Source organism: Bombus affinis, chromosome 9, assembly GCF_024516045.1.
Source record: "Bombus affinis isolate iyBomAffi1 chromosome 9, iyBomAffi1.2, whole genome shotgun sequence".
Taxonomy (NCBI): Eukaryota; Metazoa; Arthropoda; class Insecta; order Hymenoptera; family Apidae; genus Bombus; species Bombus affinis.
This window is the reverse complement of record NC_066352.1, coordinates 9851495-9870566: the sequence shown is the minus strand read 5'-3', so window position 1 is coordinate 9870566 and position 19072 is coordinate 9851495. Positions and strand designations below refer to the sequence as shown.

At 41.7% G+C, this 19072-nt stretch overlaps 1 protein-coding gene across 8 annotated transcripts in view; it reads right to left on the bottom strand.

Moving 5' to 3' along the window:
- LOC126920601 (trichohyalin) overlaps window positions 1–19072 on the bottom strand; it is a 68628-nt gene that overhangs the window by 44796 nt on the left and 4760 nt on the right. For all 8 annotated transcript variants that reach the window (XM_050731216.1, XM_050731217.1, XM_050731218.1 and 5 more), the window contains exon 2: window positions 4007–4156. In XM_050731216.1, coding sequence (XP_050587173.1) covers window positions 4007–4156 — 150 coding nt within the window. The remainder of the gene's footprint in view (window positions 1–4006; window positions 4157–19072) is intronic.

Genomic DNA, 19072 nt, shown 5'->3' with positions numbered 1-19072 from the left:
CCACAGTTTAACGAGGTCGCTAACAAGACGGTCGAGTTTCTACTTTTATTTTATGAGGAACGCACGAACACGGCGTCGCGTCGATGACTTCAATTTCTTAAATTGAAACTTGCAAACGAAAGCCTGCGGATCTTTAAATAACAACGCCGTTGAGACAATAAAGTGACAGAAAGACGCAAAGACAATTGTTCTCTGTTGAGCGTCGAGGTGAAGCATAGAGAGACGAAGGGAACTGGGTGTTTTACCGTAAAATGCTCGATTTGTGTTACGTCGTTGGTAGATAGTGGCGCTTGACGCCCGTATAACGAATTTAGACCGCCCCTTTGACGGCAGAAACGTAATTAGCCTGGAATTAGACACCCGCTGGCCGTCTCTCTTCCTTTTCTTGCCGACGTCGTCGCCGGAGAACGTTGTCGGCCGAACCTTATCGTCGATATCGTTTGATGCTTCTATACGAATTTCCTGCACTCTGATTTTTCTTCTATTTTTCTAATTTATTCAGATTTCTGCGAATATGCTTTAAGCGAATTGTACGGTAGAACGCCGTGGGAGCGAAACTTCCGCCAGTGTCTGATTAATTAAACTCCTACCAACTGGATTTACCTTTCCAAATATAAACTTCTATTATTTGAGGGATAAAAATGGCAGATATAAATGGAGAAAATCAGCAAAATTCAATTATACGAAATCCAATTGTAATTTTTTGACCAGAAAGTTCGATTTACGTTTCAAGGTATTTTTTCCTTTCCACAAATACCTCTCACGAGGGTAAATAACAAAACGTCCTGAAAGAAACGGCTAAACAATATCTCCGACGATTTTATCGAGGTTAATAACCCAGTTCCTACGACAAACAATCAAAGTTTTAGACCGCGTGATTATTTCTTTATTCGTATTCCTCAAAAGCAGAAACCAGTTACCGCAGAAATGGTCTTTCAGCTGTGCAAGCTTTCTCGAAGCTTAGCTGAAAATAAATGCACCCGGTTCAATGTTAAACGGTCTAAGTTCAATAAACGAAGACATTCGGCCTCTGGCTTATGCTCGAAATACACCAGAGAATCTGCGGAGAATTTTCGAACAAGCGTAGACTTTTCTTCAATTCTGTGCACATTCGAGAATACATTTAATTCGTATCAAGATCCGATTCGGATTTATCTCAAAACGCTTAATTTCCTCTCTCCTGTTTCTTTCGACTCTAGGAGAGGATCTATCTTTTCTCCTCAAAAGAGTATCATAGTACTAAAGCTGGTATCGACATAACCCTCCTTTTTCGTCAATTTTGCCGAGAAAAAAGGAAAACCGAGGAGTCGGGAAGGGGAGGGGGCGGAGAGGAAAGCTAAGAGACGGAGGAAGGCGATATCTTCCCCAGATCGATCGTGAGGGTCGACGTGATGGCGGCTTGTCATGCGAAAAATAATACCGGAAGTCAGAGGGTAGTGTCGATGGACCTTACCACGATCGGCGTATTCGATAATAAAGACTGAGAGAACGTAGCCAGAAAGCGGCTGCATAATTTGGCAAGTGGCCAAAGGCGACCAGTTGCTTCCAGTGCGTTGCACGTTTGACCTGTCTACGCGATCGTTTGGCCGGGCATACGGCGTTTAACTCGTTCGGCAGAATTTTCGATCGGCTTCGATCGATTCACTGGCGGTTCTTCAACTTCCTTTCGCTAGTGCGACTGTGTATAACTTTTGGGACCATCGGTAGAATCGATGAGCAAGCTCCAAAGCGAGCTCTAGATTTTAGTATTCCAGATGGATCTCACTGGGTGTTCTTCGCGTGAGAAGGAACGATTTGATATCCGGCTCGATACCGACAACTTCCTCTGCAATGCAACCTATTCGAACTGAATGAACGAGCTGGTTTCAATGCGACGAATTGATATTACGTATGCTGCTAGAACGAAAGCGAACGATCGTGTACGAGATAATCGTGGGACTCGATTTACTCGCCGTTTTGACAGGATACAAGCGATTTAGATGCCGATTCGTTCGCATAATCTGTAACGGGTGCGGTTTGACTGGCGCCCAGGCGTCACGCGGACAACCGAAATAGACAAGAGGTTTAGATGTTGTTCGAGGTAAACGACCGATTGTCCGCCAACGGTTCGCGATGCTTCCGGAAATCTTGGCAACGGCAGCTATCAGCTTCCCGCAATAACTGCGTTAATTCTGCCACCCAGTGGCGCCGAAAGCGATCCAACGGTTTCTCCGAACCGCTGTGCTGGATCAATAAACTCCGGTGGAACACGAATGTCGTGTTGCGCCCCGGCGAAATTAGATTGTGTCGAGATTAACGATAACTCTATAGATTCCGGGGGAATTTACAAAAGAAATTTCACAGATCTCGAAGGAGACTAAACAAAAAAGCAATGTAAATTCGATTCGATCGGAATTTTAGATCGACATCAGGTACAACCATTGGCTTTATCGTGTAGTATCGTCCAATTCTATTACTTCTAGAAAATTTACACCGCAATTTCATCAATTTAGAGAACGCTGGAGAGAGAAATAGCGAGGCAATGAATTCAAGATAGCGAATTTAAATAATGAATTCACCTTTTGGCTATCTTAACGATATATTCCAATTGTTCCGATAGAACAAAATGGAACATAAGTAATTCGATAAAATAGTATAAAACGAAAAATGTTGTGCATCTATTACTTTCTTATAAAACGAAAGAAAGAGATAACCTAATATTGTGAAAGAGATAACCTAATATTATTCATACATCGAATTATGCTTAATATTTCGATATTAGCAGTAACGTTATATTGATAGATATCTTTATCAGAAACGAGGAAGAGATTGTCTAACGTAGCAAAATATTTCAAAGCACAAGATATAGATAATACTCGGTTTTGCAAGGTATGTACCATTCATCGAGGACCGGAAATGAGAGAACGAGGTCGTACGACGAAAAAGATGGCTGGAGGTTTTGAAATTCGCGACCCGACTTCTACCTTTGCTCCCGTTTCGCGCCTTCTATTCCTATTATTCCTCATTATAATGATCGTCCGCCAGTGAACACCATTCTTCCGGCGAATTCCAATCCGAACGAAATCCAACGATCCTCCATTCTTTCCTCAAAATTCATTATTTTCTGCGGATAAGACGAACAGGTCGCGTCCAATCTTCCGCATTATGAAGGAAGAGTTCAGGGTTAGGGTTAGGGTTTCGTTTCCTATTGTGTGAACATTTAAAAATATTGGTTGTAACGATGAAATGTCTGTGTCAACGCTTCAAATTCTTTACGTATATAGTACTAAAAAAGGTATGTAGTTTGAGTGTTTCGAGGATCTTGAAATACTGCTTTCCTTAGCTGAAATGTCTTTTCTGGCATGTTTACGAAATACGTTGAAATATTTCAAATCCTCCATGTTTTTATAGCTTCTAGGTGAAGTTATATCATAGAGACTGTAAGGAAGTAACGACAGAATATTTTTAATCGAGCGAAGGAAAGCAAAGATGGCAGAAAAAAGATGCAAAATCTTAACTAAGGAACGCGGCGTAGTTTGAAAAGTTCGTCGATACTCTTTAAAGTGGTAGAGCGATTCGTCGTTAGTTACTTAAATTTTCTTTTAGCGATAACGACGTTGAAAACGAATAACGGAGTAATGCTGCAACATTTTTACTTTCTAAAATCTAAAATAAAAATATTGTCGGAAAATAGTATTAGAGACTCTGCAGCTTAACGAGGAAAATGTATCGATTGCTATGAAACTATGCTTTCATTAATAAATTTACTTTAATGAGAAGTAAAATCATATTCCTTTGAGTGCAAGCAGACGGACATTTTGTATGTTACGACCTAATAAAATCGACCTGATATTTCGTTTTTTTTATTATGTCACTCGTGTCGCGATAAGCGTAAGAACTGGAGCGAGAAGGATTGATAACATTCCCCTTTGGTGCGTCGGAAAATGTAAAGTTCGAGGTTGAAAAATTCTCGTTCTTGTTTTTTTTTTTTTTTTTTTTTTTTTTTTAAAGTGGATAAACCACTTACCTTGATCGTGTCGCGAAGTATGGCGATCTCTCGCGTCAGATGCTCGTTCTCGTTGTACAAAACTTCCATTTGCTGCTGCATCTCGACGCTTGGCCCTCGCATCCGCATTCTCAGCTCCTCTTCCAGTTGTCGAACCATCATACTTTGTTTCTGTAACAGAAAATAAATGAATTTTTTTAAACGAGATCGTACGCTGAGCTCGGCTAATTGCGTTAATAAAAAGTCACATTACATACAGGTACTTGTGTGTACTACAGGGCAATTTCCAGTTGGGAGAGTTGAAATTAAAAAGCAGAGTTTCTTTGTTTCGCCTGTTATTTTCTTACGTTTTATATGGAATGATATAAAAGTCAATAGTTTCAAGCCACTTGGCGTTTGAACGTATATACTTGGATAATTGCATATTCGAGCTACGCGAAACTACTTCGAGCATGAAACTGATAAGCGGATCGATAGAAGCTCGACACAAGGGAGCACTTTGTCACTCTTTCCAGGAAAGTGTTTTCAATATTCCTCTTTATATAAATACTTGAGTTCTCTGCAAATATTAAAATATGATGAAATTGAAATACAACAAAATCTGGAAACAGGGAACAACGTATATAAATATTTTTCATTTTCCTGGCAATTTTTAATTACCTAAAAATCACGTTCTACTCAACGAAGCAGACACGTAAAATACTTTATCCGCGAAACATTTCGTCTAGCGAATCTCGAGTGCTGTCTGATTCTCTTTTGGAGTACTTATCACGATGCTCGATGATATCGAAGAGGGATTCGGTCTGTTTGCTCGAAAGGAAGGCTACGAGACTAGGTTGTCGTCAACAGAGGGTCGGACGAAACGGCAAGACCGATTACACGTTGAAAAAGAGAAATCGGTGTCTGGAAAGAGTTTCCTCCGAGAACGTGCGAAACGCTCGACCAAAGTCAATATTTCCAGCGAAAGTTCGATCGTCCTGCACGTTCTCTTTAGACTCGCATCGCTTTTCCGGCATCTTTCCTTCTCCATTTCCCGTCCCGTCTTTCTGAATCTTCGACCGAATTACTTCGACCCTTCTTCACGTTCTCCTTTATTCATCTTCTTTGAGCTGTGTATTCCTTTGCCAGTTTTTGAATTTTATCATTTTTTTGTTATCCTTCCAGTAGAAAGAGCACTCTTCTTAAAGCTTTGTATCGCTTCTTAGAAGGTTGTTATGGACTTTCCATCTATTTACAGACGTTGCATTAAAATTTTCCCTATTTCCTTTAATTAACATATACGCGGTCTGTACTATAAGCCAGCCGGTTGCTTCTCTTTGCCAAATTTCAGTATTTCTATTATACTCCCATCCCCTGTTCCTCTTTCACTTTACATCTTATCTCTTGTCTTTCGAATTTCTTCGACGTCGCTTTCTGCTGCTTGAATTTTCCACTCGACTCTGTTTTCCTGAATATTCTTCCAAGGCCTTCGTCAAGCTCGTTAGGCATCGTTAATGACGACAACGCGACGCTAGTGCGACAAAGGAAACAAACTGACGAAAAAAAAAAACGTTGCCGCAGACCGGATGATTAGAAGCAGCATGTTTCGGCGTATATTTCATACAAGAACAACGAACTGCCGTTTGGCGGAGTAAAATATTCTCGCTCTCTTCATCGAGCCCCTAACTGAGCAACTTTCGTAATTAAGTCTAGACGTATGTAATTTATGACAGCGATAATTCTTAGAACTCAGTGAAAGCTAATGAGATAATTAGCAATTTGATAAAATTTATAATTTCGCGTAGGAAGAATATAAATCAAATTATAGGGAATAATATGGTTTCGAAGGCGACGATCAAAAGCATACGCAAATGGTAATTTTATTTTTTAGCATTGTGTGTCGTTTATTTCTATGCGTTGGATGACAACGCGTTAACAAACCTCGCGCCTCGTCGTCGTTACGACAGAGACGATGCTCGACCGGAAGCGGTGCCCGCTCAATAGCGACGATCGACCTGATTTCGCGTACGAACAAGCAACGACAACGTGCCATAGAGGCTGTAGAGGTCGAGAGAGGCTCCCCTCCATCCTGTGACGTCAGCTGCCCCCATAACGAAATTAATCCACCAAGCCATGGCCGAATTCCCCTTTTCAATCCTACCCTACTTGCCACAAATTGTCCCGATCTCTCTATTCTATAAGTGTTTGCCTTTACATTCTTATCCACCTCTAATTTCCTTCTAATTAGAATTTCATCTTAGGCATGCTAACTAAGATTGATATTCTTATTAATACATTCACAGCGAGTAATTTAAAGAGAGTACCAGCCGAAGCCTGAAATTAACGTTTGACTCTGCCGCGAAATCCTTACGTTTTGTTTCAACGTTTCGTTTCAAGAATACGTTTAACATAAAATCGAAACGAGAGATCGTGCGTACCAATCGGAATTTATGCATATTTCGTTCGAACTTGAGATGTTTCGTAGCATCACCGTTGATCAAAACTCACCCTAAGATGAATCCAAAAAAACGCAGCAAGATTAACAACAACGTTCTCATCCTCCTTAATAATTTCAGTTCCATTCAACGAAGCCATGTTCCCTAGACGCGTGTAGGTTCGGTATTTTTATTAGAACTCGATCCTGTGAATTCCCACGTCTTGCAGCCTCGTTGAGATCGGGTAGCAACGAATGAGACACATGGAAATCGAATTTCAACGGGCTGTTCTGTAATCGAAATGCGTTTCCATGGGAATGCAAGGAACATACAACCCGCCACAACTCTCCAGGTTGTTACGATCGCTAGGGGTGTCGGTGTGTACATGGTGTCGCGTGTTCTGGTTTCGAAACGATTAGCCCTCGATTAACCCTCGACGCGCAGGGAACCCGATCTCTCTCTTTCTCTCGGGGGTACGATCGGTATCGTCCATCGACACAGTTTACGCTGGCTATCGAACGCGCAACGACCGACGGAGGAACAAAGATGAAGCGGGGTTTTAAAGTTTAAACGAAGCCCCTCTTAAGACGAGATCCTATTAACGATCGCGTAAATCCTATCTCACGATGGCGTTTCTTCTTACGCCGCGTGTAACCCTCGTCGTGAAAACAACCGGTCGTCCACGGTCTTGGCGACTTAATGGACACCGACCACCTGGCAAAACGATCCTCTTCTTCGAATAATAGCGTCCTACAGCGTCTGAGAAGTTATGGCAGCGGCAAGAAAGGTCCCTTTTGTTTTTAATTTCGCAGAAGACTCTTGTAATATTTCTTGAATGCACTTGGTAGGAGTGGAAGATAACTTTCTGCAATTTCATACTCGTAACTACGAATATATTTTTACTTTCTCGTTTGTTAGGAGGAGGGAATCGTAAACGATATTTGATTAAAGATCGTCAAAATCGAAACAACGTTAGGTATAAGGTGCGTGAAGAGAACTTCGTTCGTCGCTAAACAGTTGAGTCAATTAATCATTTCCTGCTTCAAACCTTCCATTCCAAATCGATTTCATCGATAGGCCTGTAGCTATATCGGGTTCGGTATGTAATAGACTGATATTAGAGTAGTTGGTAGTTGTAATTAAAGTTTGCGAAGTTGTTCAATCGACTTTGTTCTTTGCTTCTCACGAAGAAAATATCGTTATATAAGATATGATAAATGCTTTGATTGCTATCGTTTCACGAATAGCTTTGATCATTTATTAAACCGATTAGATTGAACCTAAATGGGAAATTGCTTCGCTTGTTAAATATTACAACCAGTTTACTTTCTCATATTTTATGTATTCTTGCATGTTGCGTGCATTCTGTACGTTCATGTGTCTTTAAACCCATAAATATCTAAACACGTGCAATCTGCTAATGAGTCTTTTATCGATTTTTCATAGAAACGATTGGTTCATAATTCAGCATCTAAATGTCGTATTAAAAAAAAGGAACGGGAGAGAAGTGTTAAGAAAATCTTCAAAATGTTTATGACTTTAATTAAAACGTTCTTATCGGTGTTGTTTTGTCATAAATTTTTATCGTAATAATAAAATAAACGGGCAAGAAAGAAGCTTCTGGGAGAATCTTCCATGAACATGCGATAATGAGCTTTCCGAGAAGGGAACACGAAATAGGTCGCAAAATGTGGCGTGCTTTTACCAAGAAACAAAGTTATACAGGCAACTCTTTGATTTTTCCGAGGGGGTCGTTGCACGATAGATCGATCTCTTCCGGGCTCCCGTTACCTCGTGCATGTCGCTTAAATATTTTTCATCTTTCTTTTTTAATGCCTCTGTCATCGTAAATAGCATGGGATTAGATATGCAAGCCGTATATGCGCGGACCAGCTAACGGCGTAATATGTTTAGGTTATCATAATTGTTAAATAACAAAGTTACCAAGACTAAGCCAGTAACCTGTAACCTTTTTTTCGTGTTCATAAAACACGATAAGACACGATCGATATGTCTCTCCGGGAACTTTCGCGCGGAACGCGAACTTTTTGCGAAATAAATCAAGCTAAAGTGGAGTTTATTCGTACTTTATAGTCGCATAACAATTTTTTCTTTTTTTTTTTTTTAGAAACTTTGAAGAAGGTTGGAACGATCGAAAGAGGAACAAAGTATCATAGAACGATAAGTGACATCGAATAAAAGTAGAAAGGTCTCGTATCGATCGATCGTTCGATGGTAAATAAATGATAAATCAAATCGAGCCTCTGTCTAAGTTCACCTCCTATTCTTCCGCTACTATCGTAGATTATTCAAACATCCTGTCGTGATTCGTCTCGAACAAAGCGTTCAATGAAGCTCCACCTTATTTTTCGCATTGTGGGCTCGTTCTTCTCCTTTTCTCGTTTTTCCCTCGTAACAATAAAATTCCCACGATGCAACGGGTGACGCGTGTAGAAATCGATGACGTCAAACACGAAGGACAACGTAAAACTGCACGGGTCCCGACGATGTAAATTCCCCTGACCTAAATCCCACGATTTTCTCTGACCCCATTCCGAATTCGTATGTGGGTCACCGTGCTCCATTTAAACCGGCCATTATGATACTGATACCGGCATTAGCGACATCCTAGGACCGATTCGGATCTTTCACCCAAAGATAAGACGACGAAACTTATCTTCTACTTCGACGATAAATTTACGAATACGATCGTTGAATTTCGATACACGTTGCGACGTTAATCGATTTTGAGGGGAAGGTTATCGATGCTACTGAGACGAAAGTAGACTTTGATATAACAGCACGTAAAATTTAATGACACGTAAATAAAAAGTAACATTTATCGGAAGAAGGTTTTATAAGAAAGGAAAGTATGTGATTTACGGAATAAGAAATTAAAATTGCGTGTGACTTACTGTGTGATTTGGAGAGCTGGAGAGTGATGGCTTCGACGGTTGCATGGTTCCGTTACAAATGGCCAATAAAGATGCTTCGAGGGAAAAGTTTTTATGGGGTCAGCGGGGAAAAATCAATGCATAGATATAGAGAGAAGGGATGAAACCTGACATAAGTTATGTATACGTTCACGTGAATAAAACCATAATTCTCGCCATTGTGCCAAGCTTATGATAAAAATAATCTCCCTGTCTCTTCAGTCTTTCCCTTCCTAGAGTCCCAGTTAAAAGGTAACATAAATCTGAAAACTCGATGCTTAAAGAAGCGTAAAGTGGTCACTGAAAGACGCGCACGAGACATCTCGAGTAGAATTTTCGGATTTTCAGTCGTTCGTGGTTTCTGCCTGTGAAAGCTCAGCTGTATTCGATCTCTTAAGGCGTCGAGAGATCGTGAACCGGTCACAACAGCAAGATAACCACGTTACGAAAGAAACGATCAACGTTTCGTGCCAGACGAAACTGCCTTTACGCCAACCTCGCTTGGCAAACCTCGTTTCTCGCCGGAAGATCGATCTATGGTACAACGACCCCAAGAAACCAGAGAGTGGTTTCTACGTTTGCGTTGTAATATCGGGTTCTACACGGCTCGACGAGTCCATGAATCACTCCCAGCAAAAGATTAAAGAAAAATCAAGAAGAGAGAGCTTCTTTGTTCAGATTTCGCCAATTTTACAGTGCTAACCAAGTTTTATCAAACTGAAAAGATTCCGGTTCGTGTCGAATGTCGCTTAATTTCCATGGAACCTGGCTAGTGAGTATCTCTCGCGTGAAAAACTAAAACAGAGCGCACATTATCATTACCTAATTAACGATACCCGATACTGTTAACATTATACTTGAAAATTATCTGTCAACGTAATACGATCGATATCAAACAATATCAAACCTGTGACTGAATAATCTAGTGCTTTCTTAATTAATTAAATTGATTAAAAAGATATCCGGAAGTATAAATGACAAAGAGCTATCTCTTAGAAGTAGCTGAAGTAAAAATAAACGAAGAACCCAGCAATCAACTGTAGTATTTTAAATTTCAAAAACATGCGGTTTCAGATAAGTCTACTGAACCGAAGAAAATATCACGGAGCATGGCGATGGACAAGGGAAACTGATATCCATTCATAAAAAAAGAAAAAAAAATCGAATATAGATAGTAGGGAGTTTCGAGTTACAAAAGTTTGAGAAACTTCTCCTAACGGGGCTTTTAACGATCCACTGGGGCAAGCCTTGCCTTAGACGACCGCGACCCGTTCTGCCGTGAAAAAGTCTTCCATCAAAGTGTCTCTGCTTCCCTCTGTAACTCGCCAATACCCCTCGACCTCCCTCCCTTTGTCCAAGTCAACGGGGTTGTTATCGATCGACCGTGAGTGCCTTTGTCGTTCGCGTATCCTGAAATCCGTTTCGGTTTAAACGACCCTACCTGGTTTTCCAGCAAGCAAAGACGGATGGAACAACGAAACACTTCCGTGGTTCGGGTCGTTTCTCAACAGGCGTTCCTCGACCAACTTCGAGCAATTAAGACGTCTGTAAATCGTGACTTCGTCAGACATGGCGAGACATGGTGCAATGAAAGGTAGTTTCGGACTAGTTTGCCTGATCTTGTTTGGCGCGTTTTGTCCCAGGGTCCATGAAGTTTCGACTTCATTCACGTTCGGATCTACGTGTTCTTTTGATGGAAAATTGGAACCCTGGATGGAAATCGAATAGTCCAGAACTGAGACTTTCGGGCAGTTAGAAACGTTAGAGTAACGCGAGATTACAACGAAATAAACAGTTGGGACGTGTTAAGCGACGAATTAAGTCACTCGTCTCGTTTGAAAATGAAGGTAAAGAAGACAAAACGCGTGTCAAGTACGTGGGACGTGTTCACGACGCACGGATGGCTTCGGTAATCGCGAAAGACAATTATTTCGAGCGGCTCGTTACTTGCGTCTAACGTAGCTCCGTCTCGTTTAATTCCATTTAGTTTAGTTAGATTAGATCGGCGCGCAGATTAACTCCGCCCTCGAAACGACCCACCTATTCGATGACTTAAGTACTACTCCGTTCCTCCGACTCTAAGTAGTTAATCTTCCTTGAACTTATTTTTACACGGTTAACATCTTGATCACGCAGCGATTCAACAAGTCCATCGTTTTTTAAAATATTTCATTGCTCGAATGTTTCTTACGTAGAAGTAGACACTGTTGGTTTTACGATGAACGATTGATCAGCGCTCCATTTCGGTTCCATCTAACGTGGACCAAACACCTGGTTGCTCGCAAGCAGGAAATTACACGATACCTCGGGGCGTCAAACTATTTCGATTCGGTAAAGCTTAACGAGGGTGTAAGGTTTGGTCGATCTAACGAATGAATTCCTCGGTAGAGAAAACGGTAGAGGACAGTGGTATGCCACGACCTCGAAAAAAGGTAACTACGTTCGATTTTTCCGCCAGCTAGAGAGAAAATTCCATACGGCGTCCAAGTGATTCAAGAAACGAATGCAACCCCTGGAAGTCGTAGTACACGTATTTGATGAGACAGACGCGATGGGGATCAGTAGGACGGAGGTAAAAACCGATGAGACGAGGAGATGGGGAGGTTCGTGAAGCCAATGACAAAGGAAAAGAGGTTGTTGGCAAGAAGGGGATAGAAATAGGGTCACGTAGAAATGCGGAAAGAGAACGAGAAAGACCGGAAACGTCTGGGTAAGAAAGAAAAATGAAAAGGGGGAATACATAAGGCGAGCGAGTAAGAGAGGAACGAAGGAGCGAGAAAGCAAGAAGAACAGAGGGTTAGAGAGAATAGATATAGTAACCAGAAAAGACAGGAGAAAACACAGATAAGGTGTTGGGGGCGATACTACGGTTCGGGGGAAAGAAGATGAACGGAGAAGAAAGGACAAAGAATGAAACAGAAAGGCTGGAAACACGGTGGATTAGTAGTGAGTTTGGAAGAAGGAAAATGGAAGAGAACAAACGTGAGAAAAGCAGGAAGAGAGTCGAAAGTGAGCACGAGAGAAACGACGACGGAAAACGAGGGAATGACAACTAGAGAGAGAGAGAGCGGTAGAGAGAGAGGAAGAAAGAGAGAGAGAGAGAGAGAGAGAGAGAGAGAGAGATAGAGAGAGAGAGAGTGGAAGTTGGTAGGGGTGAGTTCCTGTCGCTCGATAACGCCTCTGCTTCTGCTCCGTCATCAGCATCTCTTCCTCTCTCTCTCTTTCTCTCTCTCTCTTCGTCTTCTTATTTTGCACCCAAGTCTCGATACACGCGACTGGCTAAAGTTAAAAAGTACTCATTTCAAGTAATCACTTTTTACTATATTCGTTAAATAAATTCAAATTATAACGGATTATTATTTATTATTTATAAAGTAACGTGATTAAACATTTCGTTTTAAGCTTAAAGTATAATTACATTTAGTACAATGCATTAAATTAATTGTGGACGATTAACGCAATTTATATGTTGTAACGCTATGTATGCCATGTTGACAATCTTCCGGATGAAATAAAACTAAAATAAAATCAATCCTTTCGCAACTGGTGCAGGAAATAAACGAGGAACAAGCACGCACCGATGGTTCGTTTTATCTTCGATCCTGCGAGTCGACCGGCGAGACTGAATCGTCGTTTCGCGGCTACACCCGAGAAATGGTAGTCATGCATCACGCGTGGCAACGGTAATTATGTTAGCCGTTGGAAAATGGTCTTGCTGGAACCGTATCTGACCGGCGGATCGTGGCTGTACGAGCAAAAATCGGTCGACGTTCGTGCAGATCGACGATACTCGTCGATCCTTCTTATCGCGAGAAGTCCGATATCCCGTGTACGTTTCGGTATCGTGTTTTCGACCGAACGAGTGCATTCGCTGGTCGAAGAATGCTCGATGATTTATACTGGAAACAGAACGTCGCAGAAGCGCTATGACTCTAGTTTTCGATATCTGAATAAAAATTATCAGGAGAAGCAAAAGGATCCGATTCGATCTTGTGATCACGTGGTTCACTGGTTCGATCGAAGATGTTCAACGTTAACATTTAACACGAGAGTTTCGTAATATTTTTTCACTGATCAGTTTGGTTTACAACATTTTCTCCTCTTTCGATATATGTTTTTTTGTGTCTGTATGTTTTTAATATTTGCCATCGTATACTTTGTATCACCGTGTATATCGCTTGCAATATAATATTTATTTTGCAGAACGTTATCGTAGGATATTTTCTACGATTTTACCGAAAGCGTGTAAACGGATGTCTCTCTTCGTGGATCGATCGAGTGGCGTTTAAAAGTCGAAATCATTCGACGCGGCTATAATAACCAAAAAAGCTTCGCGCCGAAGCAGAAATAACCTCGTTCCCCTGTCGATGGAATTGCACACGGTTCGCGTTATTGGAAAAAACCTAACTCATGAATCGCGCAAAAGCTGTCGCAGCCTGGCGAACGATGAAAAAGTTTCAGCTGCGTCTATCTTATCGCGCCACATGTTGGTCCTTCGTTTTGTCTACCGTTTGCCAAAAGAAAAAACGAAGAGAGGAAAGAAAAGGAAGGGAAATAATTGAAACGGGACACGTAGGATAATTTTCAGAATAAACGAGCGTGAAATTTGCAACAGTTTTTAAGGCTTAAAACACTCCAAGACGACATATAGAATTTTTAATGGATCGAAAAACGATGGCAACGTTTGTTATCAGACTGCTGGCATGTTGTCAAGCATTAAGCCCGATGCATTTACATCGTTTCTAAATCGACTTCGATGTTTGAAAAAAGAAGAGAGAGGAAAAAAATACACCAGTCCTTGCGTGTATAGATCGCAACAGCACATCGATTTTTTAAACATGTGTGCTTATGTCTGATGAACTTCGATAGCTGACATACACGGAAATAGCCGCGGGGGTCATCCCATTAAGTAATCTGACATAGATTACGGAATCGATATCGAGGATTAATTCGCCTTATCGTCGTAGCGCCGTTTTAGTCGTACCTATCCTTTCGTCGTACTGTCTGTGAAAATAGTTGGTAATCGAGAATAGATTGAAGCTTCTAAATATACCCATCTATTATGCCATCGTACGTATATATTTTCTTATATTTTTTTTTAATTTTAGATTTCGATCTTGAAACAATTCTTCTCTTGCAAATTTAAACACGAACTTGAAGAACTAAGAAGAACATACAAATTCTATGATACAATATATTCTGTCCCTTATTTTAAATGGTAGATATATGTTGTTATGTATAGTTAGAATCATATATATGTTCGTGATTCGAACAGAAACGCGAAGCATTCAGTTGGTTGTAGCGCAATAATTTTGGTGCACGCTGGAGAAACAGAAGAGAGAGGCGGAGGGGCGGGCAAACGTCTAAGTAAGCCATCGTGACGCCTGGTCGTGTACAAATAACGGAGAGTGACACGTTGGAAGTCACTTCCTCATTAAAGCCGCAGCTAGTGCGCACATGCCTTCAAAGCATGATTTATAGAGGGTTACCGAGATAACACACAACCAGTACGGAAAGATTATATACGTACGTCAGCTCGTGCAGCAATGAATTCAACATAGCTGCAAATGAAAACGACCGTTCGAAGAGTAGAACGCAGGCGCGTCCTACAATCGGTAAATTGCAATCAGTGATATTTTTTTGCGTAACGAGTGAGAATTTTCAAGCGGACGATTCTCAACGTCGCTAAGGAAGATCGAAATGATGAGAACTCGTAGCAAGATCGACACTCGCGATCAAACATGGTAAAGTTAGATTCAGCGGGGAAAGTTTCCCGAAACAACAGTTGAAATACCGAGGCCAGCCTCGCAAATATTAAAGTTTCTTTGTTCAAAGGATATTACGTTGTACCAATACTCTGTGTTGGAAACTGTTGGCGTCAGGTGGTGAAACATAGTTGGGAGAATGTCTGTAGTTTTCCATAAAAAGCCCGAGCATGTTACATCCCGATGTTTCGAACAGGTTATCGATAACGTATCGACGATGCAAATAAAAAATTGACGAGTTAGGCCACTTTTAAACTTGCGGGTGCCTCGAACTCTTGACGTATTCGGAACTTTCCTATTATAGGATAGAAATTATATTCTTGCAAGTATACCCTGTAATGGTTGGTAAATGCGATTAAACGTCGGGTAAACAACGTTATCGGTAGAAACAACTATAGATGAGAGCGCGAGGGTCTTGGGCCGGATCGATCGATTCATTTTAGAAGACCACGAGAGACACGTTTACTCTGTAACCCCGTGGAACAATGCGGTCGTGCCATAGTTAGACCGCGTGGCATAGGTTCTCGCTAATAATCCGCCTCGATATATTTAGGCCGATCGATATAGACGGACGTGTGCGCCGCACTTTACGCGGACCTGTACGCCACATTCACCAACGACACCCGTCTGAACGCCAGAGTACAATTGTTTTGTCGCGTAGAAACTCGAGATACTGTCTCTTGGAATATTAACTTTGCATACGATACTTCCGTCTTTTAGAACTCTACGATCAAAGAAATATATTCTGTAAGGTTCTAAGATCTAAGAGGATCGACTGAGAGTAGAATGGCCTGTAGATTCTAAAGCGATCGTTTAAGCCGTTAAAAGGGGAGTCAGAAAAAGCGAAAAAATAGCACGGCAGTTTCCACGAGTCGAGCCACCTAATTCAGGCTTAGACACAAAAATAATTCGGGTTTCTGGGTTATCGATTCCGGGAAAAGAGAAGTTTACTGGAATATTTCCTTTTCTCAAATACTTCTCGCTAAACTGTTTATATTCAACAATGCTTGATAATCAGCTCGATCCGGTTTTCGTTATATTCAATCATAGAATCTATACATCGAATCGTTTCATCGTAGAAAATCGATAAAAGATTTGAACGGCTGTTTAACGTGGCGCAGCAGCAAAGCAAAAGGAAAATATAACCGAGAGCATTACATAGACGGAATTGCCATAGCAAAAACGGGAAAGAGCGATTCAGTGGGCATGATAATGTTCCCAGAGCGAATCTCCATTTCCAGATGATATTGTCCCGTGTTTACGCGGCAAACGTTTCAAAATCCCCCTGGTATTCAATACGAAAGCATCGACGACAGAGGAGCCGCTAGTAAAAGGAAAGCTAACGAGGACATTGGAAATACGTTTTTTTTTTTTAAAGTAGAACTTACTTACGACGATTCCGTTTTATCTGTTAATGTATGTAGCGACTTAATGCCAACTATAAGACCAGATGCTAGAACCGGATGGCGATCAGAGAGGAACAGAAAGAGACAGAGAGGGTGAGAGAAAGAGAGAGTTTCGTCCGTGAGGTTGAAAAGAAGTTAGGGAACGTTATTGACACCGGAAACGCAACAATAAGTCGTTAGCTGTGGCAACACGTTCCCTCTTTGTAATTCCTTCGATTTTCATAGAACTAGCACAATCGGTCGGAATATTTCGAGCCGAGTTGCCATTTAACTATCAACGAAGTTAGAAACGTGTTATTCGGTTAAGCGACGGTGGTTCTCTTTCGACAGACACGGCACTGAACGACAGCTGCGTTCGAGATGAATTGAAAGCAGTGGTATGCACGAAGAACAGCGACCATTAGAGAGACCACTTCAACGACATTAAAATTATGAACAGAAGCCCTTGGTCAACGATGGTACGTGGTTTATCTCGCTCTTCCGGCGTCGGAATCAATTTGTTTCGTCGAGCCTCTTTAACGGAGCAATTAATCCTCTCAGTAGAATTTCTTGTTGTTAGAAACAAAGGGCTGTTCAAGAACTACATTCAGAGATATTAACAATTTTTTACGATCTACGAATACTCTACATCGTAGAATAAAAGTCGTTAAAAGAAACCAAGTTGTCACGAAAGCGATACACGAGCCGAAGTTTCCTGGTGGTCGAGTTCTCAGACGAAGCAATCAAATTCTTGAATGCAAATGGCGTAAGACCCAGTTTTCGTTGGACGTCAGGTCAATTCGGAGCTGGTTGTTCCATTGAAAGATGAACAGACAACGCGATACGAGGTCGGTGTAACCGCAAATTGAATTTTAGGGCGCTTGTACAGATCTCTGACGATGGATCAATGATGACTTCGAGATACTAAACGTGATTTTAGGAACAGCTTCGTTAAAAGTGTAACAACGGATGTGCACAAAATGCATTCGTCCTATACATAGTCCTTTCGAATCGTCGCGAAATTAGACAGCCAGCCGATTTGCCGTTTCTTCCAGACCTCGACAAGCACGCCACGATCTTCGTAGCGAGGAGACCATCAGCAACTAATTTTTCATTCACCGAGAACCATGTCAAGTGAGCAATTAGATCCGAGGGGCTGCTGTTCCGGGCAATTCCTCGCAACAAACGCAGAAAACTCCGTTCCACACGAAATTTTTAATACCACGGAATCCCGCTAACGTCATGGATCAGCCTTCGCCGATATATTCTGGAAATATGGCCGACCACGAAGTTTAATATTTCAAAGGTCAAATCCACGGTTAACCGAAGAAATTGATCGTGTGCTATACATACAGCTTCCAGGACGAAAAAGGACGTGAATTACGATTTTTCGAAGTTTAAAATTAAATTAATATCGTCAATCGAACAAGTACAATGCTCCCTTCTTCCTCCTCGGTCGTGAAATACGGTGGAGAAAAAAAGGAGAAAGAAAAAGAATTGTTCGTTAGCAGTAAACGCAACGCAAGCCACGGAGTTTAATTTCCACGGTTGGCGGCTCTTTGGTTTTTCGGCAGGCCGCGAGAGCTACAGGGAAAAAGAGAAGGATCGGTTGGCGGAACGATAGCATTGCAAAAGTTCCACTGCATTTTTTTACGACCCACTTCCGACGTGCGCCAATTTCGAGGTTGCAGCTACGGCGCGAATCGTGTACGCCACCCGACAGAGAAAAGGAAAATTAATTCCACCCCCGTCGAACGCCCTTCTCAACCGCTTTCCAACCGTTTAATGCATTTTTTCCACCTTCCATTCCCAAGTTCCCGATGTTAATGGCGCCAGGAGAATAAAATAGCTATAGATACACTCTGTGTTTACTCCCATTACTTTACAATGCATAAGAACGATGTTATATCTCCGATATATGTAAGCTATACTTGTTGCGATAAGAATGTTTCACTGTTAAACTAAAAGTTCTAATACAAAGCAGATATATTTTCTTTAATTGGACGATTAATCGCAGAACGTCTAGTTTCCAGCATATAGCATACCGGGTCGAAGTTGAACGACGCTTAACCCAAAATATTCTCCACATGCCTTCCCATGATCCACCGTAATCTCCCGCAAACCGCCTAATCTCATTCACCTGATTCGTCGATTCCTCGTTCCCATCGAATTCAACGGTGTTTTGTTCGTCGATACCCTAATCCTTCATCGTAACCGTAGGAAACATGTCGGTGGTCCCGGGGTGTGTCGGAATTACGCAACTTCATGGTCGATTGTCATTCGCAGTGCACAAAACAATGCCGAGGGAAGGATGGTCGATGTTGGAACGCGTGTCATTGCCGCGTAAGAACCATATATACTCCCTATCGTTGTACCACGATGCCAGACGCTGGATAAAAAGGAACAAACGTGGGCAGAAGGCCAGAGAATCCGCCTCTCCCCGAGATTCCTCTACTCTCGCTGCCGATGACTCATGTGCACCGCCATCGCGGCCAAAAATATGCCTGGTGCCACGCTGACGAACCGTGACGGAAAGATTGACGAACAGCGCGATACCGCTACGACCGCAACGCTCGATTGATTCGAATGA